The sequence below is a fragment of the Colletotrichum tamarilloi genome (assembly GCF_030869305.1).
Source record: "Colletotrichum tamarilloi strain Tom-12 chromosome Unknown Scaffold_192.1, whole genome shotgun sequence".
Lineage (NCBI taxonomy): Eukaryota > Fungi > Ascomycota > Sordariomycetes > Glomerellales > Glomerellaceae > Colletotrichum > Colletotrichum tamarilloi.
In genome coordinates, this window is record NW_026849575.1 from 2,014 (window position 1) to 22,879 (window position 20,866).

Sequence of the window (20,866 nt, forward strand, 5' to 3'; positions counted from 1 at the left end):
ATGGTAGGCGAACCGCGTGCTAGACGTGCCAGACGCCGTTGCGTTATGCCTTCTGAGCACGCCAATTTGCCCAGGGTTCCCTCGGGAGCCACGATCTCACGGCCGCTAGGACGAGCCCGCACCACCTAGAGTAGCAAACGAGGCGTTCTTGTAAAGGGCGATAATCCTGACCGACGCGTTGCGGCAGGGAGTGAAAAGATCGGTAACTACCCTGCCACGTGCCTGCAAGCATGAATTCGACGAAGCGTAGCCGCCAGACGTGCCGCTAACACGCCGCCACGTACCCGTTTCTGCTGGCAAACAGTGTAGGGATTGGATGGCGCAAGGCGCACGACCTGGTATGTGCCTACCGTCCCCTGAACTTGAGTGTACGATACTTCGGCTACCCTGTGCCCAGGTACCGCAACGTAGGCATTATGACGGTGCATTTGCCCAGCACACACGGTCGCTGCATACAGTCAAGCTCGTGCCAGCTCATTAGGCTGCGCTTGGGCACCAGACGGTTGATTGACTGCAGATCATTTGTGTCCTAGACGCAGCCGCCGTCCTTGCTTCGAGCCAGTCGAGGTGGTTGTATACCACCCGTTTACTGCGGTATCAGGCCAAAGTAAAACCCCCTGTCAGGTATCTGTGGCGCAACACTTCGAATATCGCAGCAACGGTACTTCGACGCTCGTAGCTGGGCTTCGGCCAGTCGAGTTGTCCAGATCGCCAGGCCAGTGGGCCGCTGCCCGCAAATATATGGCCATGAGTTGAACTTACATATAACCACAGTAGGATGCGTCCTCGATTGCGAATCGGCAGCCCACCCAGACGTACTCCGTATGTTCCGTCGGCAGGGCGTTGACACTCTGGAGGAGACCCGTACTTCGGTCTTCTGATTGCCACAGCCACCAAGCGGCGACAACCAGATCGAGTCCCACCTACCAGTCTCGAACGCGCAGTGCTGGGCTCGCGGCAAGATGACAGCTGTCGCGTTCTTGCTATCCGCTGTCATCTTCCCCTGACGAAATTGTACATACAGACCCAGGAGGTCAGGTCTGGAGTCTCTGCGGCTGAGTAAGAAACACCATTTGCGCCTGTGCTGACCCGAGATACTCCTGCCGGAGATATCCCGCACATCTGCTATGGCGGTGGTCAAGGGACTACGTCGCTCTAACCCTTTGGCCAGATTGCGACATGGTACAGAAGTTTGCGAGTTTCGTGGCTGCTTTTCCAACTCTTGAATGTCTGATTGAGCACTATCTAGTCAATCTTGGCGCTTACAAGGCACATGGACAAACAACAGGGGCAGCAAAAGGCGTAGTCGGCTTGACCAGACCTTGCAGTCAGTATCTTTTGTCAGAGGTGAGTACATAGGCACGGTTCGACATGGGATGGCAGATGACGGTGTACCCACTCCGGACAGAAAGAACAGCCGCTATGAGAGTTTAGGTGAGAGCGCCAGAAATGACTTACTAACGGTTTGTCAGTTTCCAATTCCATCGTGATTCCCAGAAGCTGTTGAGAACTTTCCGATTCTGTTCTGACCCTACTACTTTTTAGTACAATGTGCGAACGATCGCAGCAACCCTAGGAGCCAGAAAGGAATGGCGTGGTGTACATACCACACTGGGCGTAACGGGGTGTGTGGGACGAGTCCACACGTTGCTTCAGCTGTTAACGTGCTTCGTGAGCTGTTTTGGCTTACTTTTCGCTGTCAAACTGAGCTTATCCACATGAGAGGGAGACGGGTCTTGCAGGACTTAATCCCAGAAAAGGCTACAGTCAAAAGCGGGTTTGGTCTCCGTCTTTGCGGATGCGAATTATTCTGTGCACAGACATATGTGGATCTTTTGTCGACAGGATACATACTGAGACCCAACACTTATGTACATAGCTCTTTGATCTGTTTGCCCATTGTCACAAGCAGCCCTTTATCGTCATCCTCAATTGGCTTCGCGCGTTCCTTGGCCAGTATTGCGGCTCGAGTATTCGTCACCCGCCGGCCACTGCCAGCAGTCTCGGTCGCTCGCTCGATCGCATCTTCGGTAATCTCTTGGTGCGTATGGTTCAGTCGAGCTTTCGCGGATGATCTTCGCACCCTTCGTGGTAGCAGGTTCTCATCGCTCGCTGTACCACCTCCCTCGCAACGGTGATGGACGGCTCGAGGTCCATCGCGTCGGAACGTGCCTAGAGTTGCCACGCGGTGGGTCGTGCCACGTAGCGCGTTTCGGAACGCTTGAACGGCGCTTAGCTCGACGGCGTCGAAGAATCCTCCAAGCACTAAAGTAGGTACTAAATCCTGGATCTTCCTACGACGTCCCCGGTGCGTTACGTCAGCGCGTGTACTCCGCACCAGCGGCTGCATTTGTGGTGGGTGGTGCACGAATCCATGAAGCACTAGGGCTGTTCCTCCAATCAAATGTGGCGTAGCATCGCTGTAGCAACCAAGACAACGCTGCCAGAGGTGATGAAGTACGCACACCCAACTGAGGTCCAGGGCGGGCAGCTATTAGAGAACGCTGCATCATCAACCACCCCATCACGACCACAGCATCCTTGCGTTGACACCCACTTACGGAAAACACACCGGTAGACGTACATCTCAATGTGCACTCTTCACGACAATATCCAGGCCTGGGTTCTGGATCTACCCAGAGATCACGAAATAATCTCCGACGAGTCTCCGACAACTACAGCCCGCAAGCGAAAGCGACGCAACAGTTATGCCCTCACCCCTCCAGGCTCCGACGACGAACAAGTGCATACAACGATCATGACCGACCGAAGCGGAGGAGGGCCTCTTACGCCGCAAAAGCGCCAGCGTCTCATACCCGCTGGTGGTTACCAATTCAATCCCGACGACAACACCGAAACCCCTCGTGCCGTGCGACCAGGCGATTCGGTCTCGTGCGATGGTAGCAGTGTGTCTCTAAGCGTGGGCAGCGGTGCATACTCCATGGCCTCATCATCGCGACCTAGCCGCTCCAAGTCGCCGACGAAACAATTCAGCATAGCTGAAATTAGCAAAAACCCGATCAAGGTCTATGCGCTAGATTCAATTAGAACGCTCGAGAACATTGACACCAGGCCTGGCGCGCGGAGCCTGCGAGAATCGCTCAGCATTATCTCCAGGATTGCAAAAAGTAGAGGGGTCATCCCTAATAGTGATGTGGTATGAAGTTGACGTCCTTCGTCCCTTTCGTCCTCCGGCGTTACTGCAGCGATTGTCCTGACAGATCCATTGCACAGGAGTCAATTCGAATGTCCAATCCCGAGATCGATCTCGATGACGAGGCCGTTTACGATGCGAGCGATTTATACATCAAACGATATGGACCTATACCTTCGTTCGCGGAGGTGGATGCTATTGTCCAAACTTCCCAGTACGGGATTGCGGAAAAGTTCGACGAGGCGAGCTGGGATCGTGAAGTGCACTTCCGTGTACTGGCCTTGTCTTTGCGGCGTCCTCTCGCCCCTGCTAGAGATGGCCTGATCAATTTTGCGCCTTCGTAAGTGCTACTTGTTGTATCTCCACCTCGAAATGAGAGCCGACTGGCTGACATTTTCTTCCCATCCACAACAGAACAACAGCTGCAATCCACCACAAGCTCATCGAAGGCACGCCGCCTCGCATGGTCGACTTTTGCGTCTTTGTTGACCCCGAGTCAACGGATGTAGAACACAAGCCTGTCGTCACTGAAGCCATTGATCGCATGCGACACATGTCAGGCTACTCGTCCATCAACCACACGTCCCACTTTCTCTTTCGCAACAAGACCATTTCAGTAAGCATCGAGTCTAAGCAGCGCGGTTCCAGCCAGGATGACGCGCATCTGCAAATCGGGACATGGCATGCTGCGCAATGGACTTATCTGGAACGCCTTGCACAAATCCAAGGGGCCACCTTACAAGGCTTGGCCTTCCTCCCGGGTCTTATCATTCAAGGAGAGGACTGGCATTTTGTAGCCTCCACGCGAGAGGGAGCTAGTACCGTAAGATGCAACCTGGTGCTCCCTGGCACCCCCTGTGTCCTGCCTCTCGTTCTCGTTACTGATTCATGATGTAGCTGTTGTGGTCCAAGAAGAACGTAGGCTCGACAACGAATCACGAAGGAGTTTACCAGGTCGTCCGGGTAATCCAATACCTTGCCTGGTGGACGGAGACGGTATATTGGCCCTGGTTTTCATCGACCATCCTTGGCGTTCCAGCGAGTGGGCGGTGACTGACGATGCTGGGTGATGGTTTGGAAAGAGGTCTATCTTGAAATTACTACACTAAAATCCAGGTCCATCACACGAAGAGGTCGGGGACTTGGGGCACGTCATGCGTGAGCCTTTACATCGGCCTCTCGGTCATGAGTGACATGGAGCCATAAGCTTCTCGACAATCTCCAACTACCTCAGTGTAGCCGTCTGAGTGATAGCCTCTCGCAATGTTGCGTAATGCAGGATAAAGAGACGGCAGAACGCATTAAGTGCGTTAGGAAGCCTTTTACGAATGCGCAGCATATTAGCAAGATCGGTATCTAGGACGTCTAACTGAAAACACCGGATTCGCCGTATCGATTGATCAAATTTCGGCACAGCGGATGCATAAACAAGTCGGGTAGCGCGTATGCTGCCTCTGGCGACAGCAAGCTCTGTTGCAAGAAAGCTCGCAGCGCAACGGTGCCGCTGTTAAGGCGTTCCGGAAACGAGTTATTTTTGACGAGATGCATCGCGACAACTATAGTGAATAGACCTACGACTGTATACTGTACCAATGAAGTCCCGAATCACGACCTGATTTGCGTGGCACGGATCTCGGTGGGTCACCCCGGCAGTGCTGCGATGCCTGCGCGGCTATGAATCTGTTCTTGATCTGCTTTCTGTACCTAGCCATGTGACTTCCTTGGAGATCGGTTCTTTTCGCTAAATCAGGTCTTGACCCAAATGACACGTCGTCTGGTACGCGACAATTTAGGCTTTGAATCCCTTCTAAGCTCTGCACTGGCTACGCAAGACAGTGACACGTTCTATTCACCGCGTATTAACCGGCTGATTTGAAGAGATGGAGGGAGACATTCCAACGAGTGTCCAGCCATCGGTTATCGACTCCGCGCAGCTTTTAGTCTGTTCTCGGGACGACTGCCGTATTGCTTCATCGCCGACCTCGAGCGTTGTGACCGAGCACCTAGCTCGCGACGTCAGATACCGGCAGAGAGGCGCAGACAGGTGATTTATACACCACGACGCTCAGATCTGCGCCTCAAGGAGCCTACTTCTGTTGACCCACGACCCGACGGCGTTCTCATCGATAACCGGTGTCGGTGTCACGATGGATTTCTCTGCGATTTCTGCCCGTTCCGCACCATCAGTAAGCCGATAATCGAGCGGCATCTCAGTAGAGAGCACTTTCGGGCGACGACCGGAAGGTGGGCAAGCAGTCACGCTTTAATCGCCTCGTCGCACATGCCGGTATCCTTACAAGCCTGGGTTCGTAACCCGCCCCGGTCGCAATACTGGACTGATTCACGGGCCGATGCTGCCACGACGGAAGTCAGGCCTTTTGGACGCGATGAAGAGCTGCGTCACTTACGCGACGCCCTGGCGCGCGAAGAGGCGTTCCGTCAGCGGATCAGCCGTGCCCAAGGGGAAGAAGTTACTCTGCCGCCCAGGAGTGGTCTTCCAACAACACAGCAGCGGCATACACGGAATTTCGAACCTGGCTGGAGCTGACGGGATGGGAGCGGGTAGACCGTCAGCTTCTGACTCTGCGGCCAGTAAAGCGCTCGTATCGCCCTCTTCTTCTCTCGGCGGGCCTGTCGTAGCTTGACAACGATATCGTTAGCCCTGCTGATGACGAGGCCAAGATTGCAGCGCTCTGTCACGCGGCGTACAATATCATCAGTCGATGCAAGGCAACGGCAAGAACGTCTAGCAGGAAATCACTCTGCTGGCTACGTAGTGTGCACCCGAGCAAGTGCTATCCGAAGCCTTTTACGCTTGTGGCAAGGAAGAACACTCGAGAACGTTACATTTCCGTGCTCCAAAGGATTGTGTCGCTGATCTTCCGGGTCTGTCGGTTGTCAACAGATCTCCGACGAAAGTCAAGGCGGCAAGAGCAGTAATTTTGCGCTTCCGGCGATGAACCCTTGCGCCCTACAATCGCACTCAAGGGGACCCCCAGCGACTCTAAGTGAGCAGGTGCGCGCTGTTCCTGGCTTTGCTGGACAACCGACCCGTACGGTGAGGGATCGCAGACATCGACAGGCTCCGCTCCTGAGTGACCGGCCGATGAGTTCCGGGACGGGAAGCACCCATTGAAGACCCGTCGCTCTGTAGGTGCAAACTTGGCTCGCCGCGGTTGCGGGCCTGTGTGCCCTCCCACCAACGGCCTCGGTTTGTGCCCCGTCTAGCCTATCTTTCCGCTCCAAGCACTATTTCACTGAGGGAGCCGAAGCCCAGCATAGGAGATAAGCGGTGCCAGGCGGAGTAGAGCGGGGAAAGTGTTTTCATAAGATGCAGCGGTGCTCCAGCCTGCTCCTTGACAGACGATGACAATCCATACATAACGACCATTTGTTTCAATATGGCGAACGCAGGACGCAGAGGTCGCGGCGGCAGCGTCCTTAATGCTTGGTGGTGGCGTGAGTTTTCTCCTCATGCTAGAGTATGGCTTAGTAGATGAACACTCTGGTCTCCATTGCATCAAACAGCCGAGCGTGATTCGCGAACGCGAGTTCGGGGCCCCATTGTGCAGTAGTCTCTACTCAACCTTCGATGGGAAAGCTCGTGCAAATGTGCTGCTAGCGGCAGCACTAGCTGACGGGTACCTTTCATGAGGCATATTCGTTCCTGCTGCCACATGTGAACTTCATGCAGTAGGCTTGCGGTTGGTGAATGCACTTCAATGCAGTGAACCAACCGCTGCGCTTATACAGTGCCACGTTGCTGTGCGTGGCCCTGCGCCAGGTTGGTCCGAAAAGCTGCTCACCTGTGAGGCTTGTCTAATTCCGACGGCCTCCTGCATGACTCCGTAAAGCCCAGTGACAAAGCCTTCTCGGAAACAAAGATTAGGAATAGATGACCATACTATGCTATGTTGTGCGGCGTATTGTCTTGTCGCACAATCGCGCCTTGTCTTGAGGGAATTCTATCGGCTTGAGAGGGAGAGGTTGAAAAAGATGGCCCGGGACCCAGGCATCGCGATGGAGATCCGGCGTCGGCTGACATTTCCTCCGAGTGTTGAGCTCTTATCCTAAATGGCTTGATCGACCACTATTGTCGGTGACACGGGACGCTTCCAATATTCCGTTCACAGTCTCTGTTGGCACTTAGAGATATCAAGGATGGCAAATAGACATACGTAGTCGTTATGTTGGCATCATAGCTAAAGACACCAGAGAAGAGCACTAGTATGAACAGGTAGTGTTGTGATTGTTTGTATTCTACGCGCGTGTGGCAGGAGATATTCCGGAAAACCCCAATATCGACACCAGACAGTGACAAAACGACTCGTACAAGTCTTGGCCACTGCCCCCTGGAATGTTAAGCCATCCAGCGAGTATTGTCTCGAAACACGGACTCTGACCATTCAAGTGGCTGGCACACCATTGATTCGTAAGCTGCAGACAAACGTCCCACATATCATGTGCGGGTTGGAAAGCCTCTTTACCCTCCGCAAGCACATTCGCTTCTTGACCTCAATACTAGAGGAACGATGGTTTCCATGGTAAGTGCTGAAGACCCTGGAGGAGGACGCAAAGGGTTGTTATAGCTTGACAGAGACATCCTGCTCATGCCTTTTCCTCACAAGGAAGTGCTTCTTCCGTACGATGACCCATAGAATACTGGGTGAGCAGTCAGTATGTACCCGCCTATCATAAGCGCCTCCGTGTTCCATTGCCAATTACATAATTAAATCATGTAGACTGTGCTGCCCCAGGAAGCATTTGATAACATTATTCTCATCATACGACTCTGAATGCGCAGGAGGCTGGCGACACGTTTTGTGTTCAACGGACTTAGCTGGCTGGAAGATCGCATATCTGGACCAGGCGGGGTAGGTGCAGGAGTGGGCAGTGCCAATCTGCGTGTGACCGAGTGCACCGTAGAAAGGGCCGGGCGGTAGTGACTTGGCCTCAGCGATGAGTACTTATCCATTCTTTCACACGCAAGAGCGCCACGCTAACCACAAACCTCCCATGGCAGCTGCTCAGCACATACCAAGCCCCGTAATAGTACGGAGTACCAGTCGGTGTGTTCTCCGCATGGATAAGGGATACTAACGACCCGTCACGCGGGCCGTCGCGAGGAGGCCGCAAACGACCCGCCGCTAGTCAATCGGGTGATCCCGTCGCCGCCTTTACTACTCCATATTACATGGCGGCCTGGAAAAGCGCTATACAATGAATGGGGGAGACCTTGCGGAGGTGCGAAGCGATCAGCCCAGGTACCCAATCCCAGGTTAAACAGCGTAAGGTCTGGCTGAGCTCGAGGTTCAATGCCACAGCCAACTTACTGAGTGCAGATAAGCGCCCTCGCCCCGCTCTGTGCCAAGGCTTCGCAATAGCAAGTGCGCTGCATGACGACCTGGTACGCTGACAATGCCATGGGGCGAAATGTGCATAGATGTGATTCGGGCACCTCGCGTCTACTGAAATGCGCTCGCGCCGGTATGAGCCAGCTCATTGTGCTCGGCGGACGAGTCGTACGCGTTAGAGGAAAATGCGACTGTTTGTACTGTGTACCTACACCTGTGATACATGCACGCAATCACGGGATGTGGAGACGAGCCTAGCCGGGGTCGACAGCCAGCTGGTCGCGGGGGGAAGAGGCATGAGACGCTCGCTCAGCGCTTCATCTCCACATCTTGATGTGGCAGGGCTCTTCTGGCAAATCGGCACTACAAATCCGGCTCCATCCTCACTTCCTTCTGTACAATCCTCCGCTTCGAATACTTCATCCCTCCGCTATGGCTCCGCTGATCAGTTCATGGCTGTCCGCATCAAAGAACTTGTTGAACAAGCAGGTCATCGCTACCGTCAATGAGCTGAACCGCGATTATCATCTTGCTATCCAGATCCCCGACGCCAGTCAAGGTTCTGCCTCTGCCCCCAGGCGACCGAAACAGAATGCAGCATTCGCCCGGAGCGACGAGATTGTGCGTCTCCTGACGTATCTCTCCTCTGAGCAATCGTTCTTACTGGACAAAGTCTTGCACTCATTCGGTTGGGAGGCCCTCGCAGCCAGCGAGAAATGGATTCGCCCCTATGATTGCCGCGATCCGAGTCTCGCAACGACACAAAAGCCCAAGGCCGGCTCCCCAGGCGAGATGTTGGAACTCCAGATGGTACTCCTCGATGTCCTGAAAAAGGCAGCCCACACCATCACGGTCCATGAGCAAAGCATGGCGACAGCAGGCACACATGTTGAAGTTTTTCAGCCTAAAAGAGAAACGCCCGCAGAGGTAGACAGTCCGAATGAAGGCGGTGCTAGATCAGTAGGCAGCGTCGTCAGGAATACAAGCTCAGAGCACCCACTAGCAGATTCTACTGCAAAGGCGCTCCCCGCTGGGACCCAGGAGACAATCCCCGAGCAAGTGAATTTGCGGAATCCAACGGCTCCTCAAGATGTTCCAAATAATTCCTTCCCAGGGTCTATTGTCAACGTATCGACGTGGTTACACGCCCATCCAACCCCTGGCGAGGGCTCTCCTGTTCTCTCGACTGTCTACACGGAGATTTCAGGCATTGATGACCCAAACCTATATGAGCCAATCTGTTGTGTCTCGATGCCTACAGAGCCAGCCAATCTTCAGTGCCGGCTCGATGCGACCTGGCGTGAGTCCCCTAGTCCCCTAGCCCCCTATCTACAGCGTGGTGTGACTTCGGCAGCTAGGCATGTTCTTCTCAGCTCTCGCGCTGACTACACCCAGCAAAATTCCCACATTGGCTTATACAAGCTCCTTTCGCTATTGCATGGGAGATCACCCGTATTGCGCTCCACTGTGATGTTGATCTTGATGAGATTATCCTGTCTTACGATGAAACGTGGAGAGACTACGACACTCTATACCGCGTCCTTCGAGAGCAACATCCATTCAATGGGAAGTGTTTCCCCGAAAGGCCAACACTTGACGCTTGGACAACAGGTCTAAGCGGCTTTGAGTCGTCAAATGGGCAGCATGTCTCTTTCGCGGCCTCTCTCGTTCAAACAAAGAACGCTAGATCTGGCCCAATATTCTCCCTGAAATTGGAGCCGGCCATATTGGATCAAGGATGCCGTCTGCACCGCAAATTTGGATCTGATCGATTCCTTGAAATAGTGGTCCCGTCACCGAGCTCATGGACGACTCCGATCAGAGAGCCCGATGTATCTCGAGAGGTGATCGGCTGGCTTTCTTTTCAAGTGCATCACCTAGCCGGCAGACAGTGGCGAGCTTTTTACGCAAGGGACGCAGGGCGCAAGATTCTTCAGACGAACGTGTTTTTGGATCCACGTCCGAGAAGCATTCTGCAAAAAAGGCTGAGCTATTTTGCTGAAGACGGAATCAACTTCGACGACGGTCCTTCTCCCGACCACCGGCCCGTGCACATCTTCAGAGAGTCGCGACCCAAACTGGAGGTTGGGGAGATGCTCGACTGGCTCTTGCAGTTGGATCGCAACGGTCACCAACCTTACCGTAAGCTGTTTGCCCGCATACAACTGGGTCTCACCAAAACGACCGCAGTAGCTTGTCTGGATCAGTATCAGATACGACACCAACAGAAAAATATCGAATCACCAACCAAGAAAGTGATGAATGATGGCATTGGCCGCATGTCGCTATCTCTTGCCCGTAAGGTCAGGGACGTTCTTGGGTTGAGCGACATTCCTTGTACGATACAGGGTCGTCTGGGCTCTGCCAAAGGCGTGTGGATCGTCGACGTCGAAGACACTGGAAGCGATATTTGGATAGAGACCTGGCCCTCACAAAGAAAGTGGGACTGCGACTTCATCCAACAGGAGTATCGGACCCTGGAGATTAAGAATGTTGCTGCAGAGCCTCGATCCGCCAGCCTCAACATTCAGTTTCTCCCCATTCTGGAAGATCGTGCCATAGACAAGCAGGCCATGAGGAAAGTTGTGGGAGACAATCTCCTCCACCAGCTCAGCGACGAATTCAAAGTCCAGAAAGATGCCCTCAAGCATCCGCTACAATTTCGGCAATGGGTGAATGAAAATTTCGCCGCTAGGAAGGAACGTATGACGCAAAACAGCGTGCCGTTCCTGGCCGGGCTCCCCGAATCCAAAGAAGAACAGCTAACTTATTTGATCGACGGCGGCTTCGAACCAACCAAACAGAAATTCATGCAAGACATGCTACGGGAGCTTCGGCGCGCGAGATGTAAAAATCTGCTAAAGAAGATGAACATCAAGATCCCAAGCTCAGCGTATTTGTACATGGTGGTCGACTTCTGGGACATCCTCGAAGAGAACGAGGTGCATATATGCTTCTCATCTACGTTTCGAACCGAAAGCTTCTCGGACTCCATGCTGCATGAATGCGATGTTCTTGTCGCACGATCTCCGGCGCACATCGCTAGCGATATACAGAAGGTCAAAGCCGTTTTCAAGCCGGAGTTGCGCGCATTGAAAGACGTCGTCGTATTCTCGGCAAAAGGAGACATTGCGCTTGCCGACAAGCTTTCAGGCGGCGACTATGATGGAGACAGGGCTTGGGTATGTTGGGAACCAGCTATCGTGTCTAATTTTGAGAATGCCGCTATACCGGCCAAACCAGACATTTCGAAGTACCTCAGGAAGGATGAAACGTCGTACGGAGACCTCACTCGAGGAATTGACAAGCCTCTAGCAGCTTTGGCAATGATCACTCGTGGTATTGTCTTCAACATGCAACCGAGCTTTTTGGGAATCGCTACTAAGTTCAAGGAACAACTCTGCTACAACTTGAACGATGTAGACAATAAGCAGGCTCTCTTATTGAGCGCACTTCTTGGGAGCCTGGTCGATCAGTCGAAGCAAGGGTTCGAGTTCACAGAAAGGGACTGGCGATCATTTGAAAGACAGGTCCTGAACGGATGTGCAATCCAGAAAATGATCCAACCAGCTTACGAACACGAAACCTGGATGGGCGGAGGCGACCCTGTCCACATCATCGATCACCTGAAGTTTTCGGTCGCAAAACCCAATATCGAAGAAGAACTGCGCAAGCTCAACCGAGACACGAGCTTGAGTCCTAGTCCTAGCCGCGAGTTGGTAACCCTGCCGTCAAGCACCGAGGTGGTCCCCAACGCAGAGTATTGGGACGCTGATCTGGGAGAGCCATACAACGAAGTTGAAAGGCTAGCATCAACGTTCTTGGTGCTCAAGAATGTCTTGAGAAATTTGAATGAGGACTTAGAGGCAATCAAAACAAAGTGGACCACTAGTATGGCCTCAGTCAAAGACGAAAACGAGCGTCCGAGTCTCATGGTGGACGTCTTCAAAGAGTGGTGCGCCATCGAACCCAGGGCCGACCGAGAACTCGACCCTTGGTTGGTGGCATACCTGAAGCCATCACATGCACCCGAGGGGCTCTCAATGTGGGCTTTGATTCGAGCCAGTGCCTCGTTCAAGCGCTGGTATCGGCACAAACCAAAACTGCTGTGGCGTATGGCTGGCATTCAGCTGCAATTCATCAAGTCAATGGCCTCGCGTGACAAAACTCCTGTCACCGTGTTACCGAGTATGTACGCGGCCCTAAAACCTGACAGTAAATTCATCAGTCAGGCCGTCTCCAGAATGAAGGAGGGCATGCAGTACTCTGGGGTTGAATTCCGCGATGATACCGCAGACGACGAATGATGGTTGTGATACAGCGGGCTTTCACCGATAGCAATGTGCCAGATGACAATACGCTACCTACGAGGTGGCTTACATGCAGTGCTTAGATGATCATGTGGCTATCATAGCGGACAATTTGCACCTCTGAACAGTGGTAATTTGCATTTCAAAAATAATAATTCATGTCCTTGACCCGTCAGGGCCCACTGCTGTCAAGCAAAGACCGAGACGTTACCAACAAAGCCTTGCCCAACGTCCTCCACGCCAGGCTTCACTCGCCGCAAACCTATCAGATATAATACATCGTGTCTCGCAAGTTCGAATGCACCTGAACGTTGTTCGAAGGTTCAACGGGCTGGGACGCGCTTGTGGTCGTCGATGCCACGTCCGAAACGTCAAAAAGAGCCGGACGATGAACGCGAGCCCGTTCACACACGATGTCTGCGTAGTAGGCCGGTGGGCAAATACTGACCGCCTTGGTGGCACGGCCGGAAAGGTAGCAGAGGTTATGCGTGAGCTTCTCTAACTGGTCCGCAGCTGAGTTACCCACACCGTACTTCTCCCTGAAGATTTCATCCATTAGCACAGTATAGTGGGCAGGGCGGGCGGTCCCCTTGAGAGCCGTGTGGGCAGTCAAGAAGAAATCCCAGTAACGAGCCTGGGTGACACCGCGGTCGACGACTGTGCCGTTCTTGATATTGCGCGACTTCTGGTCCATGTTCTGGTCAGACGTGGGGTAGAAACGCGTTTGATGACGTTTGACGGATACGATGATGGAGAGTTTCGGACGCTGCTTGGGCGGGTAGAGCTGGTCACACGCCTTGCGGATCATGGGCAGCTCGGTTGTGAGGACCTGGGCGAATTGGCCTTCCGAGACGCCGTCGCGATAGATGATGATGAACTGAGGGAGTCTGCTTAGGTTGCGCTGACGCCATAGCAAGAGGCGAGACTTGAATTTCTCTGTAAGCTCCTCTCCGAGCATCTCTTGACGAGAAGGCTGCTCCCACGCAACGGCCGGCCATTGTCCCAAGTCTTTGTCAACACTGGCAACCATGCCGACCAGACTGGGCGCTGAACTTTTGTCGTTGGACATGTTCGTCGGATGAGTGACATCGTAGCCAACAATCATGGTCTGATTTGAGGTGAGAATATCGATTGTATCCTTGACTATATGGTTGGTGCCTCCATTCTTGAGGTTCCACTTGAGACCAATGTTGGCGAAAGTCTGGAGGTTATTCTTGATGAACGTCTTTTCCACGGAGCACACGGTGTGAAAACCAAACTGGACGTCGGCGAGAGATTTGACAGCGCCGTAGAGTGTGGCGTCATGCCTAGGCAGGATCACAAGCAGGAAGAAGCCCTTAATGCTACCCTTCGCCTTCGTCGTGTAGCTCTCTATAGCCGCGAAAGCTCTCTTGATATCCTCGGCGGCGGTGCTGCGGCCGACGGTAATCTGATGGGCGGTATTCGGGGCTCGAGTCTCAACGGCGACCCCACTGGCGTTGAGGAATTCCACGAATTGCTGAACGGACCGTGCAACCTCGTCGATAGGTATGCTTGGGTTGTCACCTTCGGCGATGCGCACCCAGTTCCAGTTGGTGATTCTGGGGCCTGTCTTCGCAAACTTTACGCCAGTCATATTCCAAGAGCCGCCGCGACTTTGCAGGTTCTTAGCGCTGGCATAGGTGACCATTGGGGCGGGCAGTTCGCGGGCAGCTACGGTCAATAGCCTCTTGTCAACCGTGATGCCAAACTCCCCAAGTATCGACTCATCAAGACCTAGCGCCGCCGCGCTGTCGCGCTCGAGCGAGATGGCGTTGGCAAAGGGAGAGCGGCAGGCAAAGTCAAGCATCACCGCAGTCTCGTCCCCAGTGAGCTTGGACCGAACCGCCTGGCCCGCAGCAATGAGGCACCGCTCCGCCGGGAAGAACATGGGCTTGTCAGCCGTGCCGAGATTGACCAGAGGCAGGCTCTTATCCGGAGCCTGTCCGTACTTCCACTGCCAATACTGTTCGACAGAATACGCACCCGGCGGCTTTTTGCCCAAGACCGTTTTCTGGCCCTCTGCTGGATCCAGCTGAAACTTGACCTCCCGTGGGCCGCCATAGACGAAGCCCTGGGAGAAAAAGACGAGGCTGCCGACAGGAGGACTTGCGAGTCCGTTTTTGCACGCAAGGCTGTGGATCGCTCTCTTGGCAGTGACGTCCTTGCCGTCTGCAGTGCGGAACTGAACAGTCACGCGGGTTTTAGCGAGGAAATTGGACAAAGTACGCAACGTTGCTCGAGCGTTGTTGTGCGTGTTGATGTTCCCGGTACCGAATACGTCTAGGCCGAACCACTTGCAAAGTTCGCTGACCCGCACATCGGTCTTGAAGACGCCATGAGTGACATTGACGTTTAATAAGGTCCTACCGGTGCCAAGGCGTACGCTCTGAAAGAATCCTCTGATGGCTGTGAGGGGACCTTGTTGGCCGAGTCGTGACGTAGCGGAGCCGGGACCCCACGGAAAGAACCGACCCTTGCCGACGGCGGTGATCTGATTGTTCATCCTTGGGCTGTGGCCGAGGACGACATTCAGGGCATCGACAGAGACCTCGCAGCGAGGGAAGTGCGCTTCGTCAGGGTCGCTTGGGTCAACCATGGTCCGGAGGTACCGATCCATGGCAGCCAACGGGGCCTCGGTCTCTCCGACGACCTTGATGTTGTAAAGCTCCTCCCGTGTGGAGTTTTCGTTCCTGAACTTGATGATCACGGGGTTCTTGGCAAGCTTCAACTTACTGGAGGAGACGAGCTTGGACTTGAACTCGGTTGCCAAGACCGCCTCAGCCTCGAGGCGCTGAAGCTCTTCAATAGCATGTTGCAAGGATGATCTTCAGCTTGCGCGCTGGGATGGTGCCTAGGGGTCCATGACTGCCGCTGCCATCACCGCCTCCAGCCTGCGCCTTACCTTTTCCTTTGCCCTTGGGGTCGTCGGGAGGAGCGTTGGCATTCTCGCCCCTGCGGACCTCCAGAGTGTACCGGTAGAGCACAGCGGGCTCGATGGACACGCGGAAGTAGTTGGCCCAGACGATGACCTGCTTTCCCTTGGTGCCGTATGCGGGACGACGAGGCATGAGAGAAACAGTAGAGTCTGTGAGTTTGAGGACGCCCATCTTTTTGACGAGGACTTGGTCCTTGGACTGGTAGCTCTTGATGAGGGAGTCTTCGAGGGCGGTAATCTTAATGTCGGGCTGAGGTATCACTGAGCCTTGCCTGCAAGGTATTAAATTACGAGAACATCACGTAGTACAGGAACAGGAAGCATTGAACATACCCGTAGAAGGTGCATGGCTCGCTTTCGAAAGCGTCACGACGAGGGACGGAGCCGCCTCGGCCGCCCCTTCCACCTCTATGGCCACGATCGCCGCTGCCTCCTCCAGCAAAGCTACCGCCACGACGTTCACGATCACCGCCTCGGCCTCCGGAAAAGCTGCCGCGCCCGCCGCGCCCGCCGCGCTCGCCATCGCTTCTGCCACGACCCCCGCGAGACTGGCCGCGGCCTCCGTGTCTTGCGTCCGCCATATTGAGAGACTTGGTTGTTATGTGTAGACTGTGCTCGTTTGTCAAGAGTAGACAGGAGCACCGCTGCTTCGTATAGAAATACTTTCCCCACTTTACCCCGCCCGACCCCGCCTTACTACGTGCGAGGCTCTGGCTCTCTCCGCGAGACAGCGATTGATTCGCCACCATTCGGGCTAGATTTGATGACGACGAGGAGGACATCTGGAATGGGACTGAGATCTGACTGAGCTGTTACAAGTTTCATGCGACGACCACAATTAGACTGAGCAGTACCGACAAAGCTTAGTTCTGGATTTGTGCTTCTTCGCAAAACCGATCTAGCCTCAACGATGGAGCTACCTACTGAGGTGACCTACAAATATATTAAACTTGGTACAACAAAGACCTTAGCCGGTTTACCTCAAACTGTGTGTAGTTTCTCTAGGGTGAAAGTATGTTTCGTTGCCGCGTAGAGATCCGTAACTACCCTTACCTAGTGAACCTATGTCCCGTTGCCATCTGTCGACATGCTATCCCGCGAAACCTCCACTACAGTTCAAAACTCGTGCTCCAGCTACCTGTTCAGACGAGGGCCAGGATCAATGGACAAGCCCTGGCCTTTGTCACGGCTGTCGAGGTTTATACAGAACGCGCAAGGAGGAGAACGGTGGCGTCTCGACGTGACTCCTTTGTCAGCTCTCTGTGGGAACCACTGGTAAACACGTCCGCCATGTAGACCGGCCGTTCAATCTATACGACGATCGTAGCCCAGAGGCTGACAGAAATGTGACTTTCGGCCTGGCAGACCGGACGCCGTCCGTTTCAACGCGCTTGGACGCAAGGGCTAGACGGAACCAATTACGCAAGACTACAGCCTGCCTTGATCGAGCGTTACCGGTAAGCTTCTTCCTCGATTTGGGGTCAAAAGGACTATTCGAGGGGCCAGAGACTGGTGTACGCAGGAGGGTAGATCATCTCGACGTCAAAATGGTATAAGGAGAGGGCGAGACTAGTCACTCCCCAACGAATGAGGCGTCGCCGGACTTACTCAAGGCTAGATAAGGAAGGTTACCAGCGACTTGCGGCAGGCTCTCAGCCATCATGACGTATCCTCCCAGGCACCGCTAGGCCTTATGCTATTTGAAAGATTATCATGGAGTATATCTGGGATTCACACCCCAGACCAAGGCCACGACTAGACACGAAGTATGAGACACATTTGTAGACCAAAATCATCATCCGTCTGAGCAGCAAGCTAAGCTGTCAAGCGATATGGGGAATGTTCTCAGAGCTAAGTAAGGATACTGATTCAAAGTGACCCATGCTCTGACCCAAACACTACGTATCTCCAACACCGGTTCTCAATAGCCATGGGAGGACTGGCAACAGCTAGAACTCATGCTGCCTGACCGAACGCAGCGTAGACAAAGTCCGATACTGTCGAGGAGTGTGTCAACTCTCCCTCTGCGGTCTCTCCTGTAGGCTGGAGCAGCGTGCTTGCGCTCGTGAATACACGAAGTGCTTGATTCCTGAGGAATTGGGTCAGGCATCCTTCCTGCTGACTCCAGTGCCTTGGTGATGGAGGTGTGAAATAGACGTGTAGGCCAAAGTCTCTCTTCTTCCAACAGCTTCAGGTATGCATACGCATATTTGCTCGTCCATCCGCACTTGTGAACGCACGTCCCAGTCCTATCGTTCACCCCTGCCATCAGGATATCTGCTAGTTCGAGTCTTGCGAATCCTCTCTGCTGTTCCAGCAGACCTGCCCGTTTTCTTGTCAGTCGCATGTCCAATCAGTTGCCATGATACTTACAGAACACCCTCCACGTCATCAGAAATTCAGCTTCTTCCCAGCAAAGAGCAAGATAAGGACCATCATAGTCAAGTATCAATGCTCTTGTAATCTCCTTGAAATCTTGTGCGTTCTGGAAAAGGTATGCTGCGGCAGTGAGAAGCATGAGGTTACCAGCTGATTTTCCAGAGGTTCGAAGCCAGCTTTCGCTCGCAAATCTGAGAGCATTGCCACAGTCATACTTGTCCGCGGCTACAGCGACTGCGAGGACATCGTCAACAGCGAGCCGTAAGGCACGGCTTCGTTATCTATCAAAAATTCCGAACGCGTATTGCAATGACTTAGTGGGTTCGGATAAGCAAAAGTCTTCAAAATTCAGGTTGAAGGGGCGTCAGTCGGTCTTAGACGTGCTTTGCTCACCTATCAAGCCCTGCCAATCTACATATTCATCGACGACACCAGCGTTATCCGTGCTATCCACGGCAAGGCGCCCAGCTCTGCATGAGAATCGTTCTTTCGGAATCGAAGGGGCGGCCAGGATATCTAATCCACGAATGTACGAGTCTCTGGGACATTACAGACAGGCTAGCCAAAGATGGCACGACACTGCTGGCGCTGGTCGTCAGATGGCAACACGAGCAATTATAAAACGGTCTGCAATAAAAAGACTACAAAGGCACCATAAGAGAATAGTCGTTGTTTAGTTCCGAATGCCTCGTCATTTACCAAATAGTATGGATCTGCACTGGACAACACAAACATGTCGAGGTCCCAGAATCTGTTCCATGTCGGGCAAGATCCGAGTCCAGATAGCCTTTGCTTCGTTGTCCCTACCCAGTAAACGACGGGTTACGCCTAGATTGAAGCAACAGACCAGTGTGGTTGGGTGTCGATCTCCGAGCCGGCGCAAAGCTCCGTTGGTTGCTCTGTCCATCAGGGGCGCGGCTTCTTCCGCCCTGCCTTGCCCAACGAAGGCCATGGCGAGGTTGTACGTGGACATGATGGTATCAGGGTGGTTCGGCCCCAAGGTCTCCTGTCTTACGTCCAAGGCCAGCTTGAGCCACTCCTCCGCCTGCTCGAACTCTTTAGCTTCCACAAGAATTGCCGCAAGTTCCGCCACGCCATGAATGACGATGCTATGTTTCTCGCCCAGAACCTTCGGTGCTCGACAGAAAAATTCGCTTGCGAGCTGCCTCGCCTCTTCATATTTCTCAGCCTGACCAAAGGAAGAAGCAAGATTAACCATCGACCGCAGAGTTTCGGGATGGTCTTTCCCAAGCGTGTTTCTTCTCGCATCCAACACTTTCACCAGTAATTCCTCTGCTTTTCCATGCTGTAGGGCACCATCATATGCCAAGGCTAAGTTGGCACGGCAAGTGACAGTGTAATGATGATCGTCTCCCAATGCCCGCTCCATATCTGCGAGAACCGATTTTCCAAGTGTGATCGCGTCTCGAAACCGGCCTTGAAGATGGCATACATGGGCTAGGGAAAACCTGCTGATCAGAGTATCGGAGTGTTCTCCGCCCAAGTGTTCTGTTTGGAGTTCCACGACTCGTTTAAGGAGTGTTTCCGCTTCTGTGTGCCGTCCTTGCCCGCAATACGTGTTTGCCAGAGTCCACATGCAGATTAGTGTCTTCGAATGCTCTTGACCTACATTCTGCGTCCTCGAATTCAGCAATCGGAGTACAACTCTCTCTGCTTCCCCGTGTCGGCCAAGCCTCCCTAAAGCCTGCGCCCAGCGCCTCTCGATCGACAGCGTCTCTTCATCATCACTACCGAGCTCTCGCCTGGATATGGCTGCAACAGATGACAGAAGCTGCTCCGCCCGATTCCAGAGACCTTGCCGGAGGTACACCGTCGCCAAGTCGGCTGTAGAGACAAGCGCATCACGGTGGTTCGACCCCAAGGCGCGAATCCTCGCTGTCATGACCTCCCTGTAGATGGCCTTCGCCTCGTCGAATCGGTGTTGATCAACGAAAAGGCTTGCCAGGTTGTTCTTGGATTGGAGCAAGTCGGCGTCGCCGTCCTCCAATGTCCTCGCTCGAACTTCTACTACCTGTTTCATCATCGTCTCGGCCTCCTGGTATCGACATTGCTGCTTGTAGATAATAGCAAGACGAGTCATACACGTAAGCCTTAGGGGATCGTCCTCGACTAGGTCTTTCCCATAGAGCTCAGATAGCAAACGTTCAGACTGTGCGTAGTCGTCCTGCAAGTCAAAGATGGCCGCGAGCTCGAGCATGCAAGGTAGCATGTCGGCATCGTTTTTCAGACATTGTCGTCTGGCCTGCAATACCTCGTCGCACAAACGTTCGGCGGCTCTGAGGTCTGAGGTCTTTGCCAGTATCCGATAGAGAAAGGTCTTGCATTCAAGCGTAGACGGATGCCCTTCCCCGACGTAGTCCTTCATCGCCATGAGCATGCCTTCCCAAATGTGTCTTGCCTGCTCCCCTTCGCCGCGATCGGTCATGGACTGACAATGGTTCGCCGTGCGGGACAACGCTTCGTCGACGCCAATCTCGTGTAGCAGTCCCGCAGCAGTCGTCTTGTATAGGTTGTCGCCGCATCCCTTGATTGACAAAGGAGAGGCTTGTTGCAAATCCGGGTCTAGCATCGTAGAGTATGAGTTGACTACTACGTCTGATGTATCATCTCCCGAAGAGGGGCTGTAATCGGGAGTGAGAAGGCAATGATGTGAATATTGAACAGTAAGCCTGTGACGTCGCCGGAAGGCGCG

At 53.7% G+C, this 20,866-nt stretch overlaps 6 protein-coding genes across 6 annotated transcripts; 3 read left to right on the forward strand and 3 right to left on the reverse strand.

Annotated features, from left to right (window-relative positions):
- Nucleotides 1-1,867: 1,867 nt before the first annotated feature.
- On the reverse strand, nucleotides 1,868-2,350 carry CTAM01_16030 (uncharacterized protein; the record flags this gene model as incomplete). The annotated part of the gene is made up of 1 exon (XM_060532023.1): nucleotides 1,868-2,350. One exon carries the CDS (start codon nucleotides 2,348-2,350, stop codon nucleotides 1,868-1,870), a length of 483 nt encoding a protein of 160 aa, XP_060373382.1.
- A 240-nt stretch (nucleotides 2,351-2,590) lies between these two features.
- CTAM01_16031 (uncharacterized protein) lies at nucleotides 2,591-4,207 on the forward strand (the record flags this gene model as incomplete). The annotated part of the gene is made up of 4 exons (XM_060532024.1): nucleotides 2,591-3,157; nucleotides 3,235-3,494; nucleotides 3,569-3,977; nucleotides 4,052-4,207. 4 exons carry the CDS (start codon nucleotides 2,591-2,593, stop codon nucleotides 4,205-4,207), a joined length of 1,392 nt encoding a protein of 463 aa, XP_060373383.1.
- Nucleotides 4,208-5,036: 829 nt separating this feature from the next.
- On the forward strand, nucleotides 5,037-5,702 carry CTAM01_16032 (uncharacterized protein; the record flags this gene model as incomplete). Its single annotated transcript, XM_060532025.1, has 1 exon — nucleotides 5,037-5,702. A coding segment is annotated over one exon (666 nt), but the record flags the coding sequence as incomplete, so codon positions are not given.
- Nucleotides 5,703-8,940: 3,238 nt separating this feature from the next.
- Nucleotides 8,941-12,815, forward strand: CTAM01_16033 (RNA-directed RNA polymerase; the record flags this gene model as incomplete). Its single annotated transcript, XM_060532026.1, has 2 exons — nucleotides 8,941-9,808; nucleotides 9,904-12,815. 2 exons carry the CDS (start codon nucleotides 8,941-8,943, stop codon nucleotides 12,813-12,815), a joined length of 3,780 nt encoding a protein of 1,259 aa, XP_060373385.1.
- Nucleotides 12,816-13,083: 268 nt separating this feature from the next.
- Nucleotides 13,084-16,355, reverse strand: CTAM01_16034 (piwi domain-containing protein; the record flags this gene model as incomplete). The annotated part of the gene is made up of 3 exons (XM_060532027.1): nucleotides 13,084-15,638; nucleotides 15,742-16,046; nucleotides 16,108-16,355. 3 exons carry the CDS (start codon nucleotides 16,353-16,355, stop codon nucleotides 13,084-13,086), a joined length of 3,108 nt encoding a protein of 1,035 aa, XP_060373386.1.
- A 1,375-nt stretch (nucleotides 16,356-17,730) lies between these two features.
- On the reverse strand, nucleotides 17,731-20,743 carry CTAM01_16035 (uncharacterized protein; the record flags this gene model as incomplete). Its single annotated transcript, XM_060532028.1, has 4 exons — nucleotides 17,731-17,863; nucleotides 17,979-18,096; nucleotides 18,148-18,387; nucleotides 18,961-20,743. The coding sequence occupies 4 exons, from the start codon at nucleotides 20,741-20,743 to the stop codon at nucleotides 17,731-17,733; spliced, it is 2,274 nt and encodes a 757-aa protein (XP_060373387.1).
- Between the last annotated feature and the right edge of the window lie 123 nt (nucleotides 20,744-20,866).